General features: G+C 38.7%; 2 protein-coding genes across 3 annotated transcripts; one reads left to right on the plus strand and one right to left on the minus strand.

The window, feature by feature from the left end:
* Positions 1 to 275: 275 nt before the first annotated feature.
* Positions 276 to 8,722, plus strand: nek10 (NIMA-related kinase 10). The gene is made up of 34 exons (XM_062466205.1): positions 276 to 285; positions 1,017 to 1,077; positions 1,363 to 1,458; positions 1,579 to 1,663; positions 1,750 to 1,791; positions 1,875 to 1,953; positions 2,118 to 2,185; positions 2,504 to 2,583; positions 2,681 to 2,767; positions 2,939 to 3,163; positions 3,275 to 3,414; positions 3,518 to 3,579; positions 3,673 to 3,750; positions 3,842 to 3,906; positions 3,988 to 4,090; positions 4,204 to 4,332; positions 4,411 to 4,548; positions 4,663 to 4,708; positions 4,783 to 4,904; positions 5,033 to 5,135; positions 5,272 to 5,347; positions 5,470 to 5,599; positions 5,699 to 5,769; positions 5,931 to 6,123; positions 6,199 to 6,301; positions 6,444 to 6,518; positions 6,603 to 6,657; positions 6,766 to 6,803; positions 6,957 to 7,057; positions 7,146 to 7,256; positions 7,481 to 7,586; positions 7,657 to 7,709; positions 8,210 to 8,265; positions 8,420 to 8,722. The coding sequence occupies exons 1-34, from the start codon at positions 276 to 278 to the stop codon at positions 8,439 to 8,441; spliced, it is 3,009 nt and encodes a 1,002-aa protein (XP_062322189.1). The 3' UTR covers positions 8,442 to 8,722.
* Positions 8,723 to 9,295: 573 nt separating this feature from the next.
* LOC134023328 (retinoic acid receptor beta-like) lies at positions 9,296 to 16,341 on the minus strand. Of its 2 annotated transcripts, none has more exons than XM_062465352.1 (8): positions 15,896 to 16,341; positions 14,159 to 14,307; positions 13,602 to 13,743; positions 12,510 to 12,667; positions 12,061 to 12,237; positions 11,067 to 11,271; positions 10,749 to 10,907; positions 9,296 to 10,505 (listed from the first exon to the last, which is right to left on the minus strand). In XM_062465352.1, the coding sequence occupies exons 1-8, from the start codon at positions 16,044 to 16,046 to the stop codon at positions 10,318 to 10,320; spliced, it is 1,329 nt and encodes a 442-aa protein (XP_062321336.1). In that variant the 5' UTR covers positions 16,047 to 16,341; the 3' UTR covers positions 9,296 to 10,317. The 2 variants fall into 2 exon arrangements, with proteins under 2 accessions (XP_062321336.1, XP_062321335.1); XM_062465351.1 differs by having other exon boundaries at positions 14,159 to 14,310.
* Between the last annotated feature and the right edge of the window lie 2,045 nt (positions 16,342 to 18,386).

Genomic DNA, 18,386 nt, shown 5'->3' on the forward strand with positions numbered 1-18,386 from the left:
TTTTCCTGCATAAAGAAATATATAAATGTAATTATATAAAATATACATATATATATACATATATATGTATATATAAAAATATTATATATAAAAGTTCACACTGCTAATTTACCGTCTAGTTTCACTTGTCTTTGAGTCATGATCATCCTGAGATATGATAATCCACCCAAATGAATGTGATGGAGTTTTTTATAATAAAAAAAAAGTATGCATTTATATATAAGGTTGCTGTCAGAACAACAAGTTACATAACATGCCAGTGTCATTATAATTTAATGACGGCAGGTGAGGTGATGAGCGTCGTCTGTGTCCATAGTAACTAGGCTACACACTAACATTACATTTTCTGATTGGTTAAAATATGATTGATTTCAAGTATAACCTTTTCTTATTTGACCATACCTTTGCCTGAAATGTATAGCTGATAAACCAACAATAAACAAAAACCTTGATGAAAAGTATTTTAAAATATTCATGATAACTAGCGTGGTACAATTTTACTATGGTAAAGAAGGCTGAACGGGATTAACGGCTCAATATTGTTTATTATGCTTAGGCTACCTACATTACAAGCCGCAATAAAGACATCAACAGTACTTCTGGACAGAAGTTGTGCCTTCAGTTAGCATAGCAATACAGGTTAGTTGAAGTTTACCATACGGTATATATTCTGTGCTGCCGGTATCTGAAGATTAATGTCACATTTGTTTGTATGATCGCATGTTATCTTCTGCTGTAAAGCATTTAGTTAAATACTCAGGTATTGGCCCATGGAAGCCTATTGCAGTTTTTAAAATGCCCAACTTGGTTAAAAACGTAAAGCCATCAGAAAAAATACTCCAAAAATCAAAAGGAATTGACTGCAACAAGTAAGTTTTTGGTAATTGAAATGTTAAACATGTTGTATTTGCAACATGCTCGTATTTGCAACATTTTGATCATATCATAATCAGAAAATACCTGAAGCAAAAAGTAGTGTGCGTAAAGACTGACCGGATCCCCAAAATATTTTTCAGCGAATCACGTGATCTTAAAAGGCTTCTGTCCCTACTTGCAACCACTGCTCCAAGAGAAGAGGTATAACAGTTGAAACCATTATAATCTGGGCAGGTGTGTGCATCATCTTACAGCAGAATGTGTCTTCTTGATATTTAGGTGGCAGCACTGAACCAAAGTAAAGTCAGACAAAGAGGAGGGAAATTCCAGACTTCTCTTCTGCAAAATAATGTAACCAGAAATAGGAGTGAGCTTCACACTGAAGCCTTGGCACTGGAAAAATTCAGGTTTGTGTCACCTGATGTAAGGTAAAAGATTCTTGAAGATATTACTTCCTCTTGACCCTCCCTTGTTTCCCTTTAAAAGTGCAACTTATAGAAACCAAAGGGGTTTCAGCAGCCATCCCCTGCAAAAACACTTTTTGGAGATTCTCACCACTTTGGTCAAAAATAGACTCTGCAGGTAATTATAATGTAACACTGTTTTAATATTTATATTGTAAAGTTGTTGTCTGTTAATGTGTCTGTCGTTAAAGACCTAAAAAGAAAAATGTATATTCATATTTGTTTAATCACTTTGTAGTGAATGGATGAACCATGCATCACCAAAGTCTGTCCATAGAGTGCTGATCTGTTTAAGGTTATTGATTAGGGAGCCACTTTATCAGGTAAATCCTCAAATTTTCTGATTAATTTAATAATGGGAACACTTGAAAACTCTTAATACGATAATGGTTATTGCCTTTGTTTCCAGACATTTTTTCATCAGCTCCAAGGTGTCACATTTCTTGCCATGGTAAGTACTTTCTGACACATTAGTTTCACTAAATGATACTACTAGAATTACTACTAATACAATTTGTCTCCGACACGCTGCAGTACATGGAGTCAGAATCCAGTGTTTATCTTCAAAGTGGGGAACAGCCGTTTGCTATGGAGAAACTGGTGACCATGACCTGTGAGTCACATGTACTCATTCACAAACACACACTTATGCATCTGCTCACACAGACACGAACAAATAAACGCACAGACAGATACACAGACACACACACACACAAAGGATTATGATATACCACAGTATGCCCTCCCTTAATGACTGTCAAATGTTTTTCTTCATAGGTATGTTTCAGAAACTATCTGCTGTGGAGGATCAAAGGGGGTGGGTTATAGAGAGTGGAGCTCATAAGGTACTGTACATAATTTAAGGACTAGGACTAGTTGTATCATATTAGTATGTCAAATTAGTATGTGTGTAACTGGTACCTGATCCTCACCTCCCTTTTCCTGTCATATGTTTCTAATGTCATTTAGGTTGTATATCTTTCCTCTATGTGTCAGGCACCCTTGTAAAGGAGACACTGGTCTCAGTGGGACTTCTGACTTAGCCTGAATAAATACTTTTAATATGTCTTACTCTAGCCAATATTTCTAGCATATTCTGCAGTATTGTATTGTTTGTATATACAAACCAGTGTACAGTATTACTGGCTTTTGTTTACATTCAGACCCTGGTAAAACTTCTATCAACTAGAGAGAGTAATGTGTTACTGGGTGCACTCCTAACTCTCACTACGTTGGCCGAGAGGTAACCTTCCCTTGAAACCCTTTTGGAAAATCCTATAAATTGAAAGATGTTTTGGTTAGTTAATGTCTGACCACATACCGGCATCTCTTTGTTCCAGTTCAAAATGTAAGGAGAAGATAGGAGAACTGCCAGTAGTGGAAAACCTTATTGTGATACTTCAAGAATATGACTTACTTTCAAAGCGGTATGTGTGCCTCTCATAATAACATTCAACATTACGTACAGAACAGTACTATAAAATTAAATATGTTTTTCCCTCACAACCAACACTACTGCTAGAATACAGTATTATGAACAGCTGTAGATACCCTCTGTTCCCTGCTGTGTGTGTGTGTGGGGGCATTCCTTCCTGCAGAATAAGTGCTGAGCTGCTAAGACTCCTCTCCCCTGTGGGGCGGGTGCGAGACCAAGTACGAGAGTGTGAGGGCCTCCCCGTTCTGCTCAGCCTACTCCACGGGGAGCACTTGAAGCTGCTGTGGAGCGTGGTGTGGGTCCTGGTCCAGTTGTGTGAAGAACCAGAGACCCGTGCGGAGATACGTACCTGGGGAGGGGTGCAACAGATTCTCCACATTTTGAACAGGTGGGAAAACCTTGTGTTGGAACACAATTCAGCCCAACGGCAGCTTGTGTCGATGCGTACGTGTTGTCTATGTATGCAGTGGTCACGTGTGCTGGGTCTTGTCGTTCCCAGTGAGCGCATGTATGTGTCTGACCGCTCTACCATTGAGGCACTATCCAGCGCCAATGCAGCGGGCCGCATTCAAAGACAGCACATAAGTGAAGAACTTAGCCCCCAAGAGGAGATGGACAACACCATAGCCCTGCAGTCAGGTAAGGATTGAACTGCTACAGTGTAGCTTTAGCTTATAATAGTTGATTATGAATAGTTTTTTCTGTCTATTTACTCCTTTACTTGAAACTATTACTTTCCTAGCATGTTGTGCAGCTCTAACTGAGCTCGTTTTGGATGACACAACTGCACATCATATTGTCCAGGTAGAAGAGCTTCTCCACAGACAGATTCCTTACAGCCTGACGCAAGTGAAGCTTACGTTACTATGAACAATTTTGAAATGCACTTCTTTACAGGAAAATGGGATCTATTCAATAGCTAAATTGATTTTACCAAAACGCTCTCAATGTGGACCTCAACCTAACACCTTACAGGTACCCCATATTATATTCCTACGATAGAGTAACTTCTAAGGCAAAATATTGTGTTTGTCGTTGAATTACAATATGTTTTTGGTGTTGACAGTGCTACGCATTCCGGACTCTTCGTTTCCTCTTCAGCATGGAACAAAACCGTCATCTTTTTAAAAGGTTGCTTTACAAAAATCAATTTGTTTACTTTGTTCATTGCTTTTTATTTGGTCATTCTAAGAGTGTGGTTTTCCTTTCCAGACTCTTTCCTACAGAACTTTTTGAGATGTTTATTGATGTTGGACATTATGTGCGAGATATCACACCCTATGAGGCGCTGCAAGCCAAAGTCTCTTTCTTCACTGTAAGAAATCAGTATTGCCTCTTACAATAAGAATTGATTGTCTAATTTGATCGATTATCATAGTGTTGTAGGAGTTAGCATGCTATTTAAAAAAAACATTGTCTGGTGTTCAGGACGAGGAATTGGAGAGCCTGAGAGAAAACATAGAGGCTGTGGACCAGAACCGGCCTCCTCTGAGAGTAATTAATGGCTACGCCATACTGGACCACCTTGGCACTGGGGCATTTGGCAGTGTCTTCAAGGTACTATCTTAAAAAATAAATCAATTATTATTACTTGTTGTTTAATGACGTGGACTCTCTCTTCTGTGTTGTTGAAAGGTACGGAAGCAGAGTGGACAGAACCTGTTGGCTCTGAAGGAAGTGAACCTCCACAACCCCGTGTTCGGCAAAGACAAGAGGGCCAGGGACAGCAATGTGGAGAAAATTGTGTCGGAACTCACGATAATTAAGGAACAGGTCTGTCATGTTTTTCACGGGTGATTTCATAACATTGAGATGTATAATTTTAAATGCATAATATTCTTCATTGTCACTGGATAATTCTTTTTTAAATGTCTCTTTTCCCCTAAGATGACTCATCCAAATATTGTGAAATATTACAAGACATTCTTGGAAGGTAAGCAGTATCCAAACAGTTTTGATGTAAAATGTATATATCAGTCTTTCAATTTGCTCTGCTTTGTTTTATAGGTGACCGACTGTATATTATCATGGAGTTGATTGAAGGTGTTCCTCTGGCCATCCATTTCAACTCACTGAAAGAAAAACAGCAACAAATTATGGAAGAAAGAGTTTGGAACATATTCATCCAGGTAAGAAAGTATACACAGTAGACACATTGAACAAAAAGAAAAATGGGCTTTTCACTCACGTCTCTATCAGACATGGAAAGTCTACATATTGCCTGATCCTTTTCATGTTGATTGTCTCAATTTGGCAGATGTGTTTGGCATTAAGGTACCTGCACAAGGAGAAGAGGATCGTCCACCGAGACCTCACTCCTAATAATGTCATGCTGGGAGAGAAGGACAAAGTCACCATTAGTTAGTATTTCAGATTGTTGGTTGTATATATATACTATTTATTTTATGATATATTTATTCAACCATTTATTGTATTATAATTTAAATTGTCAATAGAATTGGTTTGGGAAATAACCTGTGCCACACCTCTATCTAGCTGACTTTGGACTTGCAAAACAGAAACAGGAAAACAGCAAACTAACATCTGTTGTTGGAACCATCCTTTACTCCTGGTATGTTCTCATTAAGATAGTAATAAAATTCAAACAAATACTTTTTGTGATGTAATATGTATTCAATATTCATATTGTGTCAATATAACTACTCCATAAACAATGTAAATCTGTTCCTTCAGCCCAGAGATAGTGAAGAGTGAGCCGTATGGAGAGAAGGCAGATGTCTGGGCCTTGGGGTGTATCCTCTACCAGATGGCCACCCTGAACCCTCCCTTTTACAGCAGCAACATGCTCTCCCTTGCCACCAAGGTGACATACAGGCACACATGCGTCACACACTGACACACAAGCTCATACTTTTTCCTCTACACACATAAAACACACAAACACTGTGATGTGTTTTGAAAGATAGTGGAAGCTGACTACGAACCCGTGGTAGAAGAGGCCTTCTCAGAACGAGTCCCAGACATGATTAAATGGTGAGATCAAGGAGTAGTTCAAGAAACATTATTATCGTTATGTAAATCGGATCAAATCCAAACATTGCGACTCAGAATCCAAGACACCAATGTAGGTAGTTGAAATTATGTGGAGGAATTGGTTTTGGGGTTCTGAATATTACTGGCTGTTCCTTTCCCAGGTGCCTGACTCCTCAGGCTGATCTGCGTCCTGACATAGTCGCAGTCAGCTCCAAGATCTCTGACATCCTGATGAAGTTTATGGATGGCCTCTACATTAGCCAGCATGCACTAGAGAAGAGAGCAGACCGAGACAGGAGGAGAGCACAGAAGTACTTCCTTGAAAGCCATCGAGGCAGTATGAGCATGTCTCAGGTGAGCTTTAACAACAACATTCCCATAGATACCTTTAAGGACAGTGGAAAGAAGTCAGTGCCTCTTTTTTTGCAGATTGTTCAATTTAATCACTGCGAGAGGACAATTCAGGAGTCCAAGACAACACAATCTATTTTAACCTGCAGGTCAAATAATAACCAACACAACCTCACACGAGGTGCGTCTCTCTGTTACTGTTCTAAATAAAAACTGGAATGAAGTAAAGAAGTAACATTTTAGATGACTTATAATGATGAAGTTTCAGTACCAGAGGAATCTCTTGCAGCCATTTTGTTCACAGAATCTGTGCTTTCTGATAGGTGCTGACACAGATGATGATGTTGAGTCATCAGATACCAGAACCATCTCCACAGCATCTTCAACTAAAGACACTGGTGTGTATATATTAATAACACTTTACTTTCCACTTACTAAAATTATAATCTTCTAAAACATTGTGTGTTTGTCATTATTCAAAGGGCCAGAAAAGCGCAGTGTCAGTGCCTCAGTTACACATGACCAACATCTAGCAGAGTGAGTTTCTACACAAGTATTACACACACAAACACACATGCTCCTGCATGTGAAGTGTATGTCACCAATGCTTTTGCCATAATAACATATTTTTATTTATTTTCTCAGGGGGGACTGTGCTATACCCAAGCCCAGACCTAGGCCAAGTAAAGTTTGAACACTGTCTATCTATCTATGACAACTTCAGTTCCCTAATGTTAAGAACTCACCTAGACCGAGTAAAGTTAGTACATACATTGATAATAATTACGTTTACAGTAACAAATGTGTTACATCGTATATACATGTATTTTTTATAGTGTCAGAAGGAATCTGCGTTTCCCATAAGAAGGTTCGTCAGATTGATGATCCTATCCAGAGGCTCCTGGTCCAGCTGCATAAGATCATATACATCACCCAGGTAACTCAGTAGTAATGAGCACAGAGCTGCATTTGACAAAAGTCATGTTTTTTTGACGTCTGGGTTTTCAACTTGTCTGAATTCTCAGCTTCCTCCAGCTTTAAATCATAATGCCAAACGACGGGCGATTGAGAGATTCAAAAAGTCCCTTTTCCAGTATGGTAGCAGTCCCTACAATCTGAAGGTTGAACTCAATAAGGTTAGTGTATAATGTGACTGTCTTTGATCACTTTCACATTGGAAATCAGGCGTTACCCCGTCTATTTGTAAAAGGTTGTGAAGATTGATGGGAAAGAATCTTATAAATTAGGTCACTTATGATGAAATAGGCGATGCCCTACTCTATTTCATGATGACTAACCTCACAACCAAGGAATACAGGAAGAACTTCCCATTTCAAATCCTCCTGTTCTTTGTCTTCAGCTCCTCCAGTGTTCTCCAGAGCTGATAGAGTCAGGCTCAGCCGGTTCAGAATGGTGGTCCCTGGTCCAGTCTTTTGGGAGAGACTCTGTATCTGCAAACAGCCCAGGTATGTTTCTCTTTAGGGTAGAATTACAGGTATAATTTAGCTAAACTTGCTAATGTTTCACTTTCTATAGATGAGCTGGGTGATGGAAATCTCAAGGATGGAATCACCTATGACCAGATGAAGGTGAGCATTTTTCAATTGAGATTGCATGAGGACATTATATTACAGTGCCCTTTTTGCACTGTCTTCCATGATCAAGTAGAGTTCCTCAAGACCACATACTGAGGGTCTAGCTCTTGTCTCCCACTCAAATAGGCAACATTTACATACATTAAGGTTAACAATTAGGTTATCCTATAGTAGAAACATTGTAGGTGCATAGCATTTGCTACGTAATTAAATAATATTAAGTGTTACCATTATAAGTTATCACAAAGGTGTAAAGTGACCCAAGTGAGCCTGAAATAAGGTCTGCTTTGTATGATCAAACTATTCACAATAAGCCACTAATCACTTAGCTACAGTTGAACCCACTTACCTACCTTTGTGATAGTTCCAGGCTGTTAAAGTGGAGGCGGACAGGCAGAGAAGCTGGTGATTTTAATTGTGTAACAAAGCATGTATCAATGTATATCAAGCACTTAGGTTAACACATACATGATTACATACTGCCTGTATTGCAGGCCATCATAGAGGAGGTTCTGGAGGAGAATGAATACTATAACACCACAGCTAGCAGGTAACTAGGACCATATCAGGAAGAAAAAGCATGAACCGTGTACAATACATTCTGAACATTTCCTACCATAAATTGAACTAGCTCTATGGACTATGTGGTATATTTGTTTAGTATATTTTGGATTATGCTTGGTTCCTGATACCTTCTATTTTAGACTACAGGACAAGCCAGGATGAAGCTGGAGTGAACAAGAGCTATTCTGCAGCCGCAACCAAGTGACCTTCATGGTCCTATATCTGGATGTTTGCTCCAACTAATATGGACCCAGCAAATTATTATTCAGCTATGATCAGAATAGTTGATGTATACTGTATACATACTATTGTAAAATGTTATGTAAAAAAGTCACACACACACACGTGTAGGCAGACACACACAGGAATATGTATACATATAAGAACAAGCTCACATACACACACACACGCACACACACATCGCTATCTACTGTATGGGACATCATTACATTAAATACTATACCGTGAGCTATGCTTCCTTACATTTGTAGATATTTGTAATTTATGATTTTCACTGATGTAAGCACTTTCATGACATTCTCAGGATCTAACGTTTGTGTCTTTACTGTTTTATTGCGGAAATTGCACATCACATAGCATGTTTATTGCCTCTATCTGGTTGTAATGTAATTGCACTTTACCACAGTCTGTATTGTATCAAATTGGCATATTTATGTATTTAAAGTACACAGTACAAGGGAAGCTTTGAAGCACTCAATAGAGAACAAGGAATTGACAGCTACCTGAACTTCATGTGTGAAATAAATATATTGGCATGTGGACTCTTGTGATGACTGAGCTTCTCTTCGTACAGAAGCAGGTTGAAGTGTAATATCCCAACATGAACAAAGGGGGGAGACCGAGCCCTGCGAATGAGAACTACGTCCAAGCAAATTTTAGAAGTCAATCCCCATTTTCCAGGGAAAGAATAGGGATGTATTTTGACAAAATAAGCTTGTGGAAATTAAAATGCAGATATGAAATATTTTCAAGAATGTAATTCGTAGATGATCATGTTTAATATCACATAAATTTGACAAAAATGCAACAATAATTATTGAGATAAGCATGGCCATACAATGGCCTGTAAAGAATACGCTGACATAAACTGTATTTGCGCATATATAACAAAGCCAATCATGCAAGGAAAAAAAAGCAGATGTAAACACTTTTACTTAAAAGTAGGCACCTATCAAAAGCTTATAAACTACATCAGTTACAAATCCAATAGCCACCCCTCCTTTCAAAGAACTACATCCCATGTCATTCTGTTTCAAGATGGAATGTGAATCCATTCACACAACCACATTATTAAGACTTCATGAGAGGGTATGGCTCAGTAGTTATAGCACTTGACTGCAGATCAGTGCAGGCAGATTTATATCCCTCCTGTACTGTATGTACTGTAGCTGTGGATAAAAGTGTCTGCTACTTGAATACATTATTATAATTATAATATGAGTAACTTTTAGGACTGCACTACACAGATTGTTTTGTTGTATTTACAACACAAGAGCCTGCTAGATACTGACCAACAAACAGGTTACTCTTGAAAACTAGGTTATATCCAGTTATAAATGCAAAACATGTGACATACTGTATATTCTCTCAATTTTGTTCATGTCATTTATGTAAATATTGTACCATGTTCGTATTTACATTTCCCTTTTGACTCTTCACTTATTCCAGAAATTAAACTTTTTAAAGAATTTGAATGATGATCTTTAATGCAATGGGTGCTCATGAGCACATCAGTATCAGTAAAACTGTACCTAACTGGACAAGAATCCATCCATCTTGCACAAGTGAAAATATTCAAACTAACAATGTAGTGGTTTAATGAGGTAAAATATTAATTCATGTGATATATGTATCATGCAAACAAAGCATAAAACAGAAAATTGAGCCTAAACTCTGAGGTAAAACCATTAGCAAACAATCTGTTGTGGTATCTGTCGTTGTTATTGTTAGCATTTAGCTATGTGGCTCCTCTCTGAGCATATTTCTGAGGTGCTGTTAATTTGACATATGGTTTACCTCAGGCAAAGAGGCCAGAGTCGATGTAGTGCGCAGAAATAGTGACTGTGTGTGGCCCGCCATTCTGCTCTGCTCTCTTCCCCTCCGCCTCTGACTTCTCCAGGTTATCCAGGTCCTCAAGCATCTCCTGGATAAGAGGAGGCAAGGCACCCGGGATCTCCATCTTCAGAGTGACCACACGCTCAGCTCCTGCAGGGAGAAAAGAACAATATTCATATATTTTTCAATTTTTTTCATGTCATAGCTAACCCTGAATTGCACTGTGTGCTTCCTGAATTTGTACATTGCAATAAAGATACCAAAAGAGAGAAAACGGGAAAGGTGAGGCATTTTGGAGAATCTTATACCAGGCATTTCTATAACTACATCAAATGTATGTAGATTTACAGCTTAGTCTGGCTATTGAGATGTCCACAGGAATTCACTTCTGACCTTTGGTGCTGATGGTCCGGAGGTCAGTGATCTTCATGAGGGCCTTGGGGAACATGAGGGGCATACTGGGACGACGCTTACGGGAGTAGATCTTCAGGGCCTCTAATAGTGGCTCCTGGAGAACCTCCACCTTAGATGGTTCCTCCAAGCACTGCCGGTCTGTTGTGGGGGAAGAGAAGAGGGGACTGTGATAAGTTTCAAGGACATGGATGACACATTATGAGGCTTGGTGTCATTTCCATGCTCGCACAAAACCTTTGTTTTAGTAACACCATGTTATGTTATGGGCCATCTCAAATTGAGTTTGAGTTGAAATACCTCCAGACACCAGACAGATGGCGCTAAGAAGGCCGCTCTCTGTGTCATCCATTTCCAGTGGCAAGAGCTGGCCGGCAAAGGTGAACACCAAGTCAGTGAGGGGCCCAAAGCCAGCATTGTGGATCTGGTTGCGGGTAAGTGTCAGGCCATCAGAGAAAGTCATGGTGTCCTGGCCAGGAGTGTATCTGGTACAGATCCTCAAAATCTGTCAAAGGGGGGGGGGGGGGGGGGGGGAAGCCAATGAAACACAGTGGGACAAAAAAGAAATAAAATAAACAGTGATATATTATGAACTTTTATCTCAGCCCATTTATATTTAAGTATAGAGTAATAAAAAGATAAGGCATAATTAAACAGTCTTTTTAAATATACAGAGAATAGCGAAGGATGACTCTTTGAAACAGTCATTACAAGTTTAGATCTAACACCATCAAAACTAAGGCCATCAAATTCTGAATCACAATTCCTTAAACAAATAATAGTCCCGTGGTTCATTATGAAACATACAATTATTGTAAAATGAACATAATCATGCATATTAATAGGGCTCCTGTAGAGGTGACAGCCACAAGGGACTCATCACTCATGCAAACACAGCTTTTGATGGCTAGATTGATTGATAGTGTTGACACTGAATACCAGAGGAGATGGTGAGATGAAAGGGAATAAAACATGCGTTCGGTCTTACACTCTGACTGAACCCAACACAGTTGTCTGCCATGATGACAATCTGATGGGGGATCCATGAAGTGTGAACCACAGGACGCACTGTGGGTGAACTCCAAATAATCGGCCCGAATGATATTGGGTATGCTGTGTGCGTATGTGTGTGCTTGTGTAGTCCGTCAAATAATAATTTTTGACAGGCTAAATTACGCTTAACAACAATATTTCACCATCAATGTTCACCATAATTGCACAATCATTATCTCATTAGAAAAAAAAAAAGATTTTTCACTATGATATTCTTACGCAGGTAGGATAAAACGCTCACCAGAATATCCAGACAAGCAGCTTTGAGGAGCGTGATCTGGTCAGCAATGGTCAGGCCGGTAAACCCAGGTACACGTTTGGCAAACTCCACCACTTTGATTATACATTTGGTGGCCAGCTCACTGAACTTATCCCACAGACCCAAATCCAACTGTATCCTGTGGTCTGAGCTCGAATTCTACAGTTGTATGGACACAAAGGGGGGTGGGTGGGGGGTGGAAAGAAATATAAAGGTCCACGAATTCACTGTACTGTTGTTAGACAAAACATTTCAACCATAATTGATTGGACTAACAATGAGGCCCAACTGTAATACAACCACAACAGCTGTCAACCATTACAGCTTTGAAATAACATGATAAAAGAGGGTCATTAGACTTTGTTGATAGATGCAGTAGTGTTCTTGAGCCAAACAACATCCATACTATGACCCTGAGAGCCATTACTCACTGTAGTGTATTTGCCCAACTGACAGAGAGATGGGAATGTATCTCTGTGGGCCCTGCAGATCTTTTCCACTATGAGGCCCAGCTCTGCCGTCAGCTCATAGGTCTCTATGACAGTCATCTTAACAGTCTCCTTCCTTTTGCTCCTGTCGTTCCTCACAGCTGGACAAGAGAGTATAGAATGAGGAAATATATGGCTAAATAATTGACTACAACGAAAGCTATAGTAGATTTACGTTGCCATGATAGAACAATGGATTAGGAAGAGTCGTTTTCAAGATAAAAGGACTAAGACTTTCCTGAAAAAAAGTATAATTCAACAAACAAAACACTTGTCTTTCATGAACATACTGTATTTTCAAAATAAATACAAGAAATAATGTAAAAATACAAGCAGTCATATATTTTTTTTAAATATTATGTTAAATCAGAAAAAAGCAGGTTTTATTTGTTGCTGCTATATGCAGCTTATCACACAGGTCACCAGTTGGACTATGGCAATGGAAGCTATTTACATGTATAAGAAGCTCCCCTTATGCAACAAGAGCCCATATCCACAGACACACTCACACACACACACACACACACACACACACACACACACACATGCATTAGGCTCATCCAGCACTCCCTAGATGTTTCTGCCCTATGTCATTTCTTGATCCACACACCAAGCAGCGTCAATAATGGCAGTACAGTAGCAGCAGTGTAGTCACATACAGCACCCATGGTGGTGTTAAATGTTATGAAAATGTCATATGTGTGAAATTTTGTGGGATTGCTTGGATCACATAAAAAACGAGTGGTTATTTGTCAGCAACTCCAGTTGTAGGTGTTACCTTATTGGTAATCTAGATGTTTTTGTGTTTAACAAATAAGAGTTTTTTGTTTTGTTTTGTTTTTTTAAATGACCAAGGGACCTTAACATCCTGAGTATATAATACCATGACTATAAGTAATTTTTTCACATGCTGAGGGACTAGGACATTACAAGCGGGGGAAATGTTGCTGGGCAGATTATCAGCAATTCAGACATAAAAAAATTTAAGAAAATAGGTTTAGGTGGGAAAGGTTCAGAAATGTGTCGGGCACTCACACTCCTTGGACATTCCCACTGCAAAGCACCTTTGTAGTCGACAGTACTGGCAACGATTCCGGGTGATTTTATTGATAATGCAGTTTTTTTCTCTGTGGCACGTAAAGGCTATGTTCTTCTGGACACTTCTACGGAAGAAACCCTAAATCACATGGCAAAAGTATTAATTGAATTGAATCAAATAACATTTAATTGATGCTTTCATTTAATAAGCAAATCCACAATCCTTTTTCCTAATGAATCAGTGCTCCTTCTACCTAACTTCACATAGGGCCTTTCACCTTCTGTTTGTCTGATATGTCTAAACAAGCAGTTTACTAGGGCACATTTCCATTTGTTTGTGTGATTATAAACACTGTACATTAACTAAACACAGTAATATGTCCCATGGGGTTAGTTATTAATTAGCTGACTTATGTACACACACATACAGGCACTCACAGCCCCACATAACTTTAAGACCAACACAAAGAAACATTAACATATTGTTCGAAGATATGTAGCTGTAGATTTAACGAGCATGGTAGTAAGATCCTGATTAGGATCTTACACCTCACCTTGCAGCCTTCACAGGCACTGACGCCATAGTGGTAACCAGAGGACTTATCCTGGCAGACAAAGCAGGGCTTGTAGGTGCGAGGAGGTGGCAGGGGAGACTGAGGATTGACAAACAGGTCTTCAGAGCTGGAGCTCTGGGTTTCTACAGCTGCTGACACAGAAGCCAGAGAGAGCAAGGAAAAATCATCACCATACATCATTATCCGTATTGTGGATTATATATGGTCAATTGCTGTCCTGAAAATGTTATGACGGTGAACGATATGTGTATAATCTGTGTAGCTCGCACAATAGTACCAAGTCCACTTAGGTAGAGGCTAAACAGTACATCAGTTAGATAGTTTTATATTATTTGAGAGAAACAAAGTTAAATTGCAGTTGGCTTTTCGCCGAATACTTGACACTATGAGCACTGGTCTGAAAGCAGGTAACATTACGCTAAGATGTTAAGTGACTTTTAATCATAAAATATATTCATGGTTACTTAATAGTGAACCTGAAAAAATGTCTTCCCAAATAAAATAAGCAAGCAATATGTAATTGTTGAGCAATTAAAAAAATGTCAACCACAGTCACGACTCACGAGGGCTGATTTCCTGTTGACTTATAACACCTCCACTATTACTACATGTACTGTAATTTCACAGATAACTAAAAAGTCATAGATAGGGGCAAAACAAGAAAAATAGCTTATCTCCATCCCCTTGAATCTGTGGCCTCAAGTTGAACCTACCCTCACCCTCAAGAGCACAGTCATTAGCACGTCCTCTCTCCCCCTGCAAAACAATGGTGGACTAGCATGCCACCAGATCCACTAACTAATGAATATGTGGAATGCTTTGTGAGGCTACGTGTGGGGTGACTTCAACCTACTGGTCGAAGATGTTAGATGTTACATGTTAGGGTTGTGTAATTTCAAATGTGCATTTGTATCAGTATATTGCAAACTGTATCTTTTTTTAAATTCTGGAGACACTTAGAGAATGCAAAACCAGAAAGATTTTGCACATTAATACTCACTTCATTATCTTTAAAATAGTCACCTTATCCTAATAGAAGGTGCTCCATAATGCCATTCTTTTGTCATCATTGGTTCAACTGAAATGAAGTCATAACCACTTAATGTGGTATAAAGATGGAGAAATAATAACAGGTGTAGAGGTTTCCTGGAAGTTCTGCTTTGTTTTAGAAAAAGACAACCAGTCTGCGCCTCGTCTGACCTATTGAGTTGGTGACCGTACAGTGAACCCAACCTAACCCCACAGTGACAATCCTGACCACATGACCACATAGGCTGTGATATGATGCTCCATGCTCAAAAAACATATTTTCCTCAAAATACTTGATATAAATCTGAAGCATACATAACCTGAGTTTATAATAGTTTGTACTGACCTGATTTGGAATAATTTAAGTCATATAGAAACAAAATAGTTTAGATTTGACTCAACGTTCTCGCATCTAAAGATTATTTTCCAATTTCAGTTCACTAGCCAGAAATAAAATTGATAACCTATTGCTTTGTTGTGAAAGATTAAGTAAATAGACAGTAGTTCCAAATACTTTTTCCAATATTTAAGAAAACTTATTTGGGTAACTAGCAACTTATTTGCTAAATCGCATTTTCAACCAAATCTGTTTGTTTCCTCAAACAACATAAACAGCATCCAAAGTCGGTGGAGAAATTACATGATTAAAATAATCAGATTATACAATGCACATAAAATGTAACCTACATTGGGCGCTCCGGCGCACTTGCCAATCCGCCTCAGTTAGTTCAGTGAAGCATGCCGAAAGCGATCGCTCCTGGAACATACAAGAACTTGCGGTATAAAAATCCAGAATTTCTCCAGGTCCAACTGCAAAAAAATCTATGTAATCAAACATGATTTGTATTGCACGCGTTCCAAGCAAAGTTTCTTCTCTTTCAAGATGTGTCCAGAAGAGGATGAACGAACGTTAACAATCCTAGTCTAATCGCCACACTAATCTTAGATTCACCTTTTCAATTAAATAACTACTTTTTAAAAGTATGTAAACGATCCGTATTATTCTGCATTATAGAAATCAAATCGGATGTGCTCTAAAGACGTTTTCCATCGAGGTTTTCATCTCAAAAATGTTTGTACGTCCATTGTGCGCAGAGGGTCTCTCCGTCTAAGAAAAGCCCTACAAGCAGTGATCTGTTTTACATAACAAAGTTTGTTTAGGAGATCTTATATCTCATTTATTGATGGATTGGTTATGTTGTCTCAACACAACCTACTTCATACTAGTTATGTCACAGGGACGGATAGAATTACTTAATATATGCGGATGAACTTTCCATGAACCTATTCCGTGGCTGCTAACCTTCAAATGACCCAAATACTGTCTGACATCACCAAGTACCAGGAGTCCCTAACCAGAAGTGAAGAACTTCCATTGTTTTCGGCACTTTGGGAGAATATCTTGCTCGGAGTTCGATTTGCACTTTGATTCTAAATCTGATTATTAGGCTGCAGACGTAGGTAGCCTATACTTTTAAATATAATTACTAGCTCGGTCTCAAAGAAAATACTGTGCACAAGATGTACATCATAGTGAGTTTAGTTGTTTTAAATAGTGTTAAGATACAGCCAAATATCTGTATGTTATCTAAAGCTATGCAGTCATTTATGAGCACATTATGACCTGTACGATTTGTACCTTCAAGGAATGCTTGTATCTGTAAAATAAATCCAAAGTTTACTCTTGTTTGCTACTGTTGTTTGCATGTACAATAGGCTACATCTGTGTTATAGTATGATACAACAGAAAGGTAAGTAGGTCTACATTTTGTAAATTATGATACAGCAGTAGGTTTTTAGTGCCAGCTAGCCGAGGCCACTTAAACTGCACTTAAAGCACTTTCTCTTAATCCAACAAAAGAGGACGTTCCAGTATTGGCATTCTTGTAAATAAAATTTGTGTCCCTGAAAAATCAATACTCTTTAGCTTCCGTTTCTCTTAATCCATGTCCACTTCAGTTTCTCAGTCGTGACATAAGTAAGACAAATTCACAGAGAGAGTGAATGGGAGTCATAATAAAATCTTGAGCAAGATTTACTGTGTCAGAAAGATAGGGTGGGAGAATGTTTCCCCCCCCCCCCCATTTCATAATTATGAGATCTAGAAAGTTATCAACAGGAAACATTTTCCTCCTAAACAAGAAGGATTTAAAAGGAAAACAAACAAAAACAAAAAACTGAAGCAGTTGAACTAGAAGGATATGTTTAAAAACACTCGGTCTCCCTCATTGCCACTGCTAACCTCATTCATGAAGCACAGCTCCAATGCTAAAAGGCTAATTACCCAGTATCTCCCACACTCCAGGGAAGGGAGGTCATACAAAGGACAGGCTTGTGAAACATTCCTGTGGCTTGCTGCTGCTGGTCCTTCTGACTGCCAAGCCCCCACTCCCAATCATTCTATAAAATAATATCTTGATTTGATACAAACGTGGCGTTTGATACAACTTTAGCTTAATATTTGAGCTGTAAGAAAAATATGGTGCATAGTTCTTGTTTTGCTTCCACAATTCACTCGTTCTCTGTCCATCTTCTCCTTCTGTAATTTGCTGTGGTGGTGTCCGAAATCCAAGGAAAGGCGTACCTTATCACAGAGCTCTGTCAGGAGTCAACAGACAATCAGCAGGATTAGATATGGATGCTTTAAACCATAGGCTGCATAGATTTGCATTATCCTTTCAATAAAGCTCAGACAATCCCACCCACAGTGCTTTTGTTTAGACTGGAGAAGCACAAGGGAAAATCCTAATGACAATCTGTAGTCCACTTCAATTTCATGAACATTAAGCAAATCTTGTATGTATTTTTACAGATACCACTCCATATGCAAAATGTCAATATTTTGTGTAGGCTAATTGTGTAAGTAATATTGAATAACTACGCCATTCAGATTAATACGTTTAATAACATTTAGTCATTTAGCAGACGCTCTTATCCAGCTCTTATAACAGATGCATCATCATTTTATTACAGTTACAACATTTCAAAATCATTCAATTGTAAAAGCACTTAAATCTATGTATTACAGCACAAAAAAAAGACAGTTCATATGGATTTTATATCTGTTGTTTCCTGGTTGTTAGGTATTTAAACTTGACATCTTTGAGGAGCCATTTATAACCATCATACATCTTTTATACTGGCTTTTACACAAGTAGCAACAGGATGAGAGGGTGAT

The sequence above is a fragment of the Osmerus eperlanus genome, chromosome 7 (genome assembly GCF_963692335.1).
Source record: "Osmerus eperlanus chromosome 7, fOsmEpe2.1, whole genome shotgun sequence".
NCBI lineage: Eukaryota > Metazoa > Chordata > Actinopteri > Osmeriformes > Osmeridae > Osmerus > Osmerus eperlanus.

What these genes read in the sequence shown, in the direction of transcription:
- nek10 (XM_062466205.1), top strand. An exon ending in TATGACTTACTTTCAAAGCG is followed by an intron (nt 2,768 to 2,938) that starts GTATGTGTGCCT and finishes TCCTTCCTGCAG; the next exon opens with AATAAGTGCTGAGCTGCTAA. An exon ending in TATAACACCACAGCTAGCAG is followed by an intron (nt 8,266 to 8,419) that starts GTAACTAGGACC and finishes CTTCTATTTTAG; the next exon opens with ACTACAGGACAAGCCAGGAT.
- LOC134023328 (XM_062465351.1), bottom strand. Translation starts at nt 16,046, where the DNA reads ATGTTTGATTACATAGATTTTTTTGCAGTTGGACCTGGAGAAATTCTG. An exon ending in GTGCCTGTGAAGGCTGCAAG is followed by an intron (nt 13,744 to 14,158) that starts GTGAGGTGTAAG and finishes CATGTGATTTAG; the next exon opens with GGTTTCTTCCGTAGAAGTGT. An exon ending in CTGCTTGTCTGGATATTCTG is followed by an intron (nt 11,272 to 12,060) that starts GTGAGCGTTTTA and finishes CCCCTTTGACAG; the next exon opens with ATTTTGAGGATCTGTACCAG.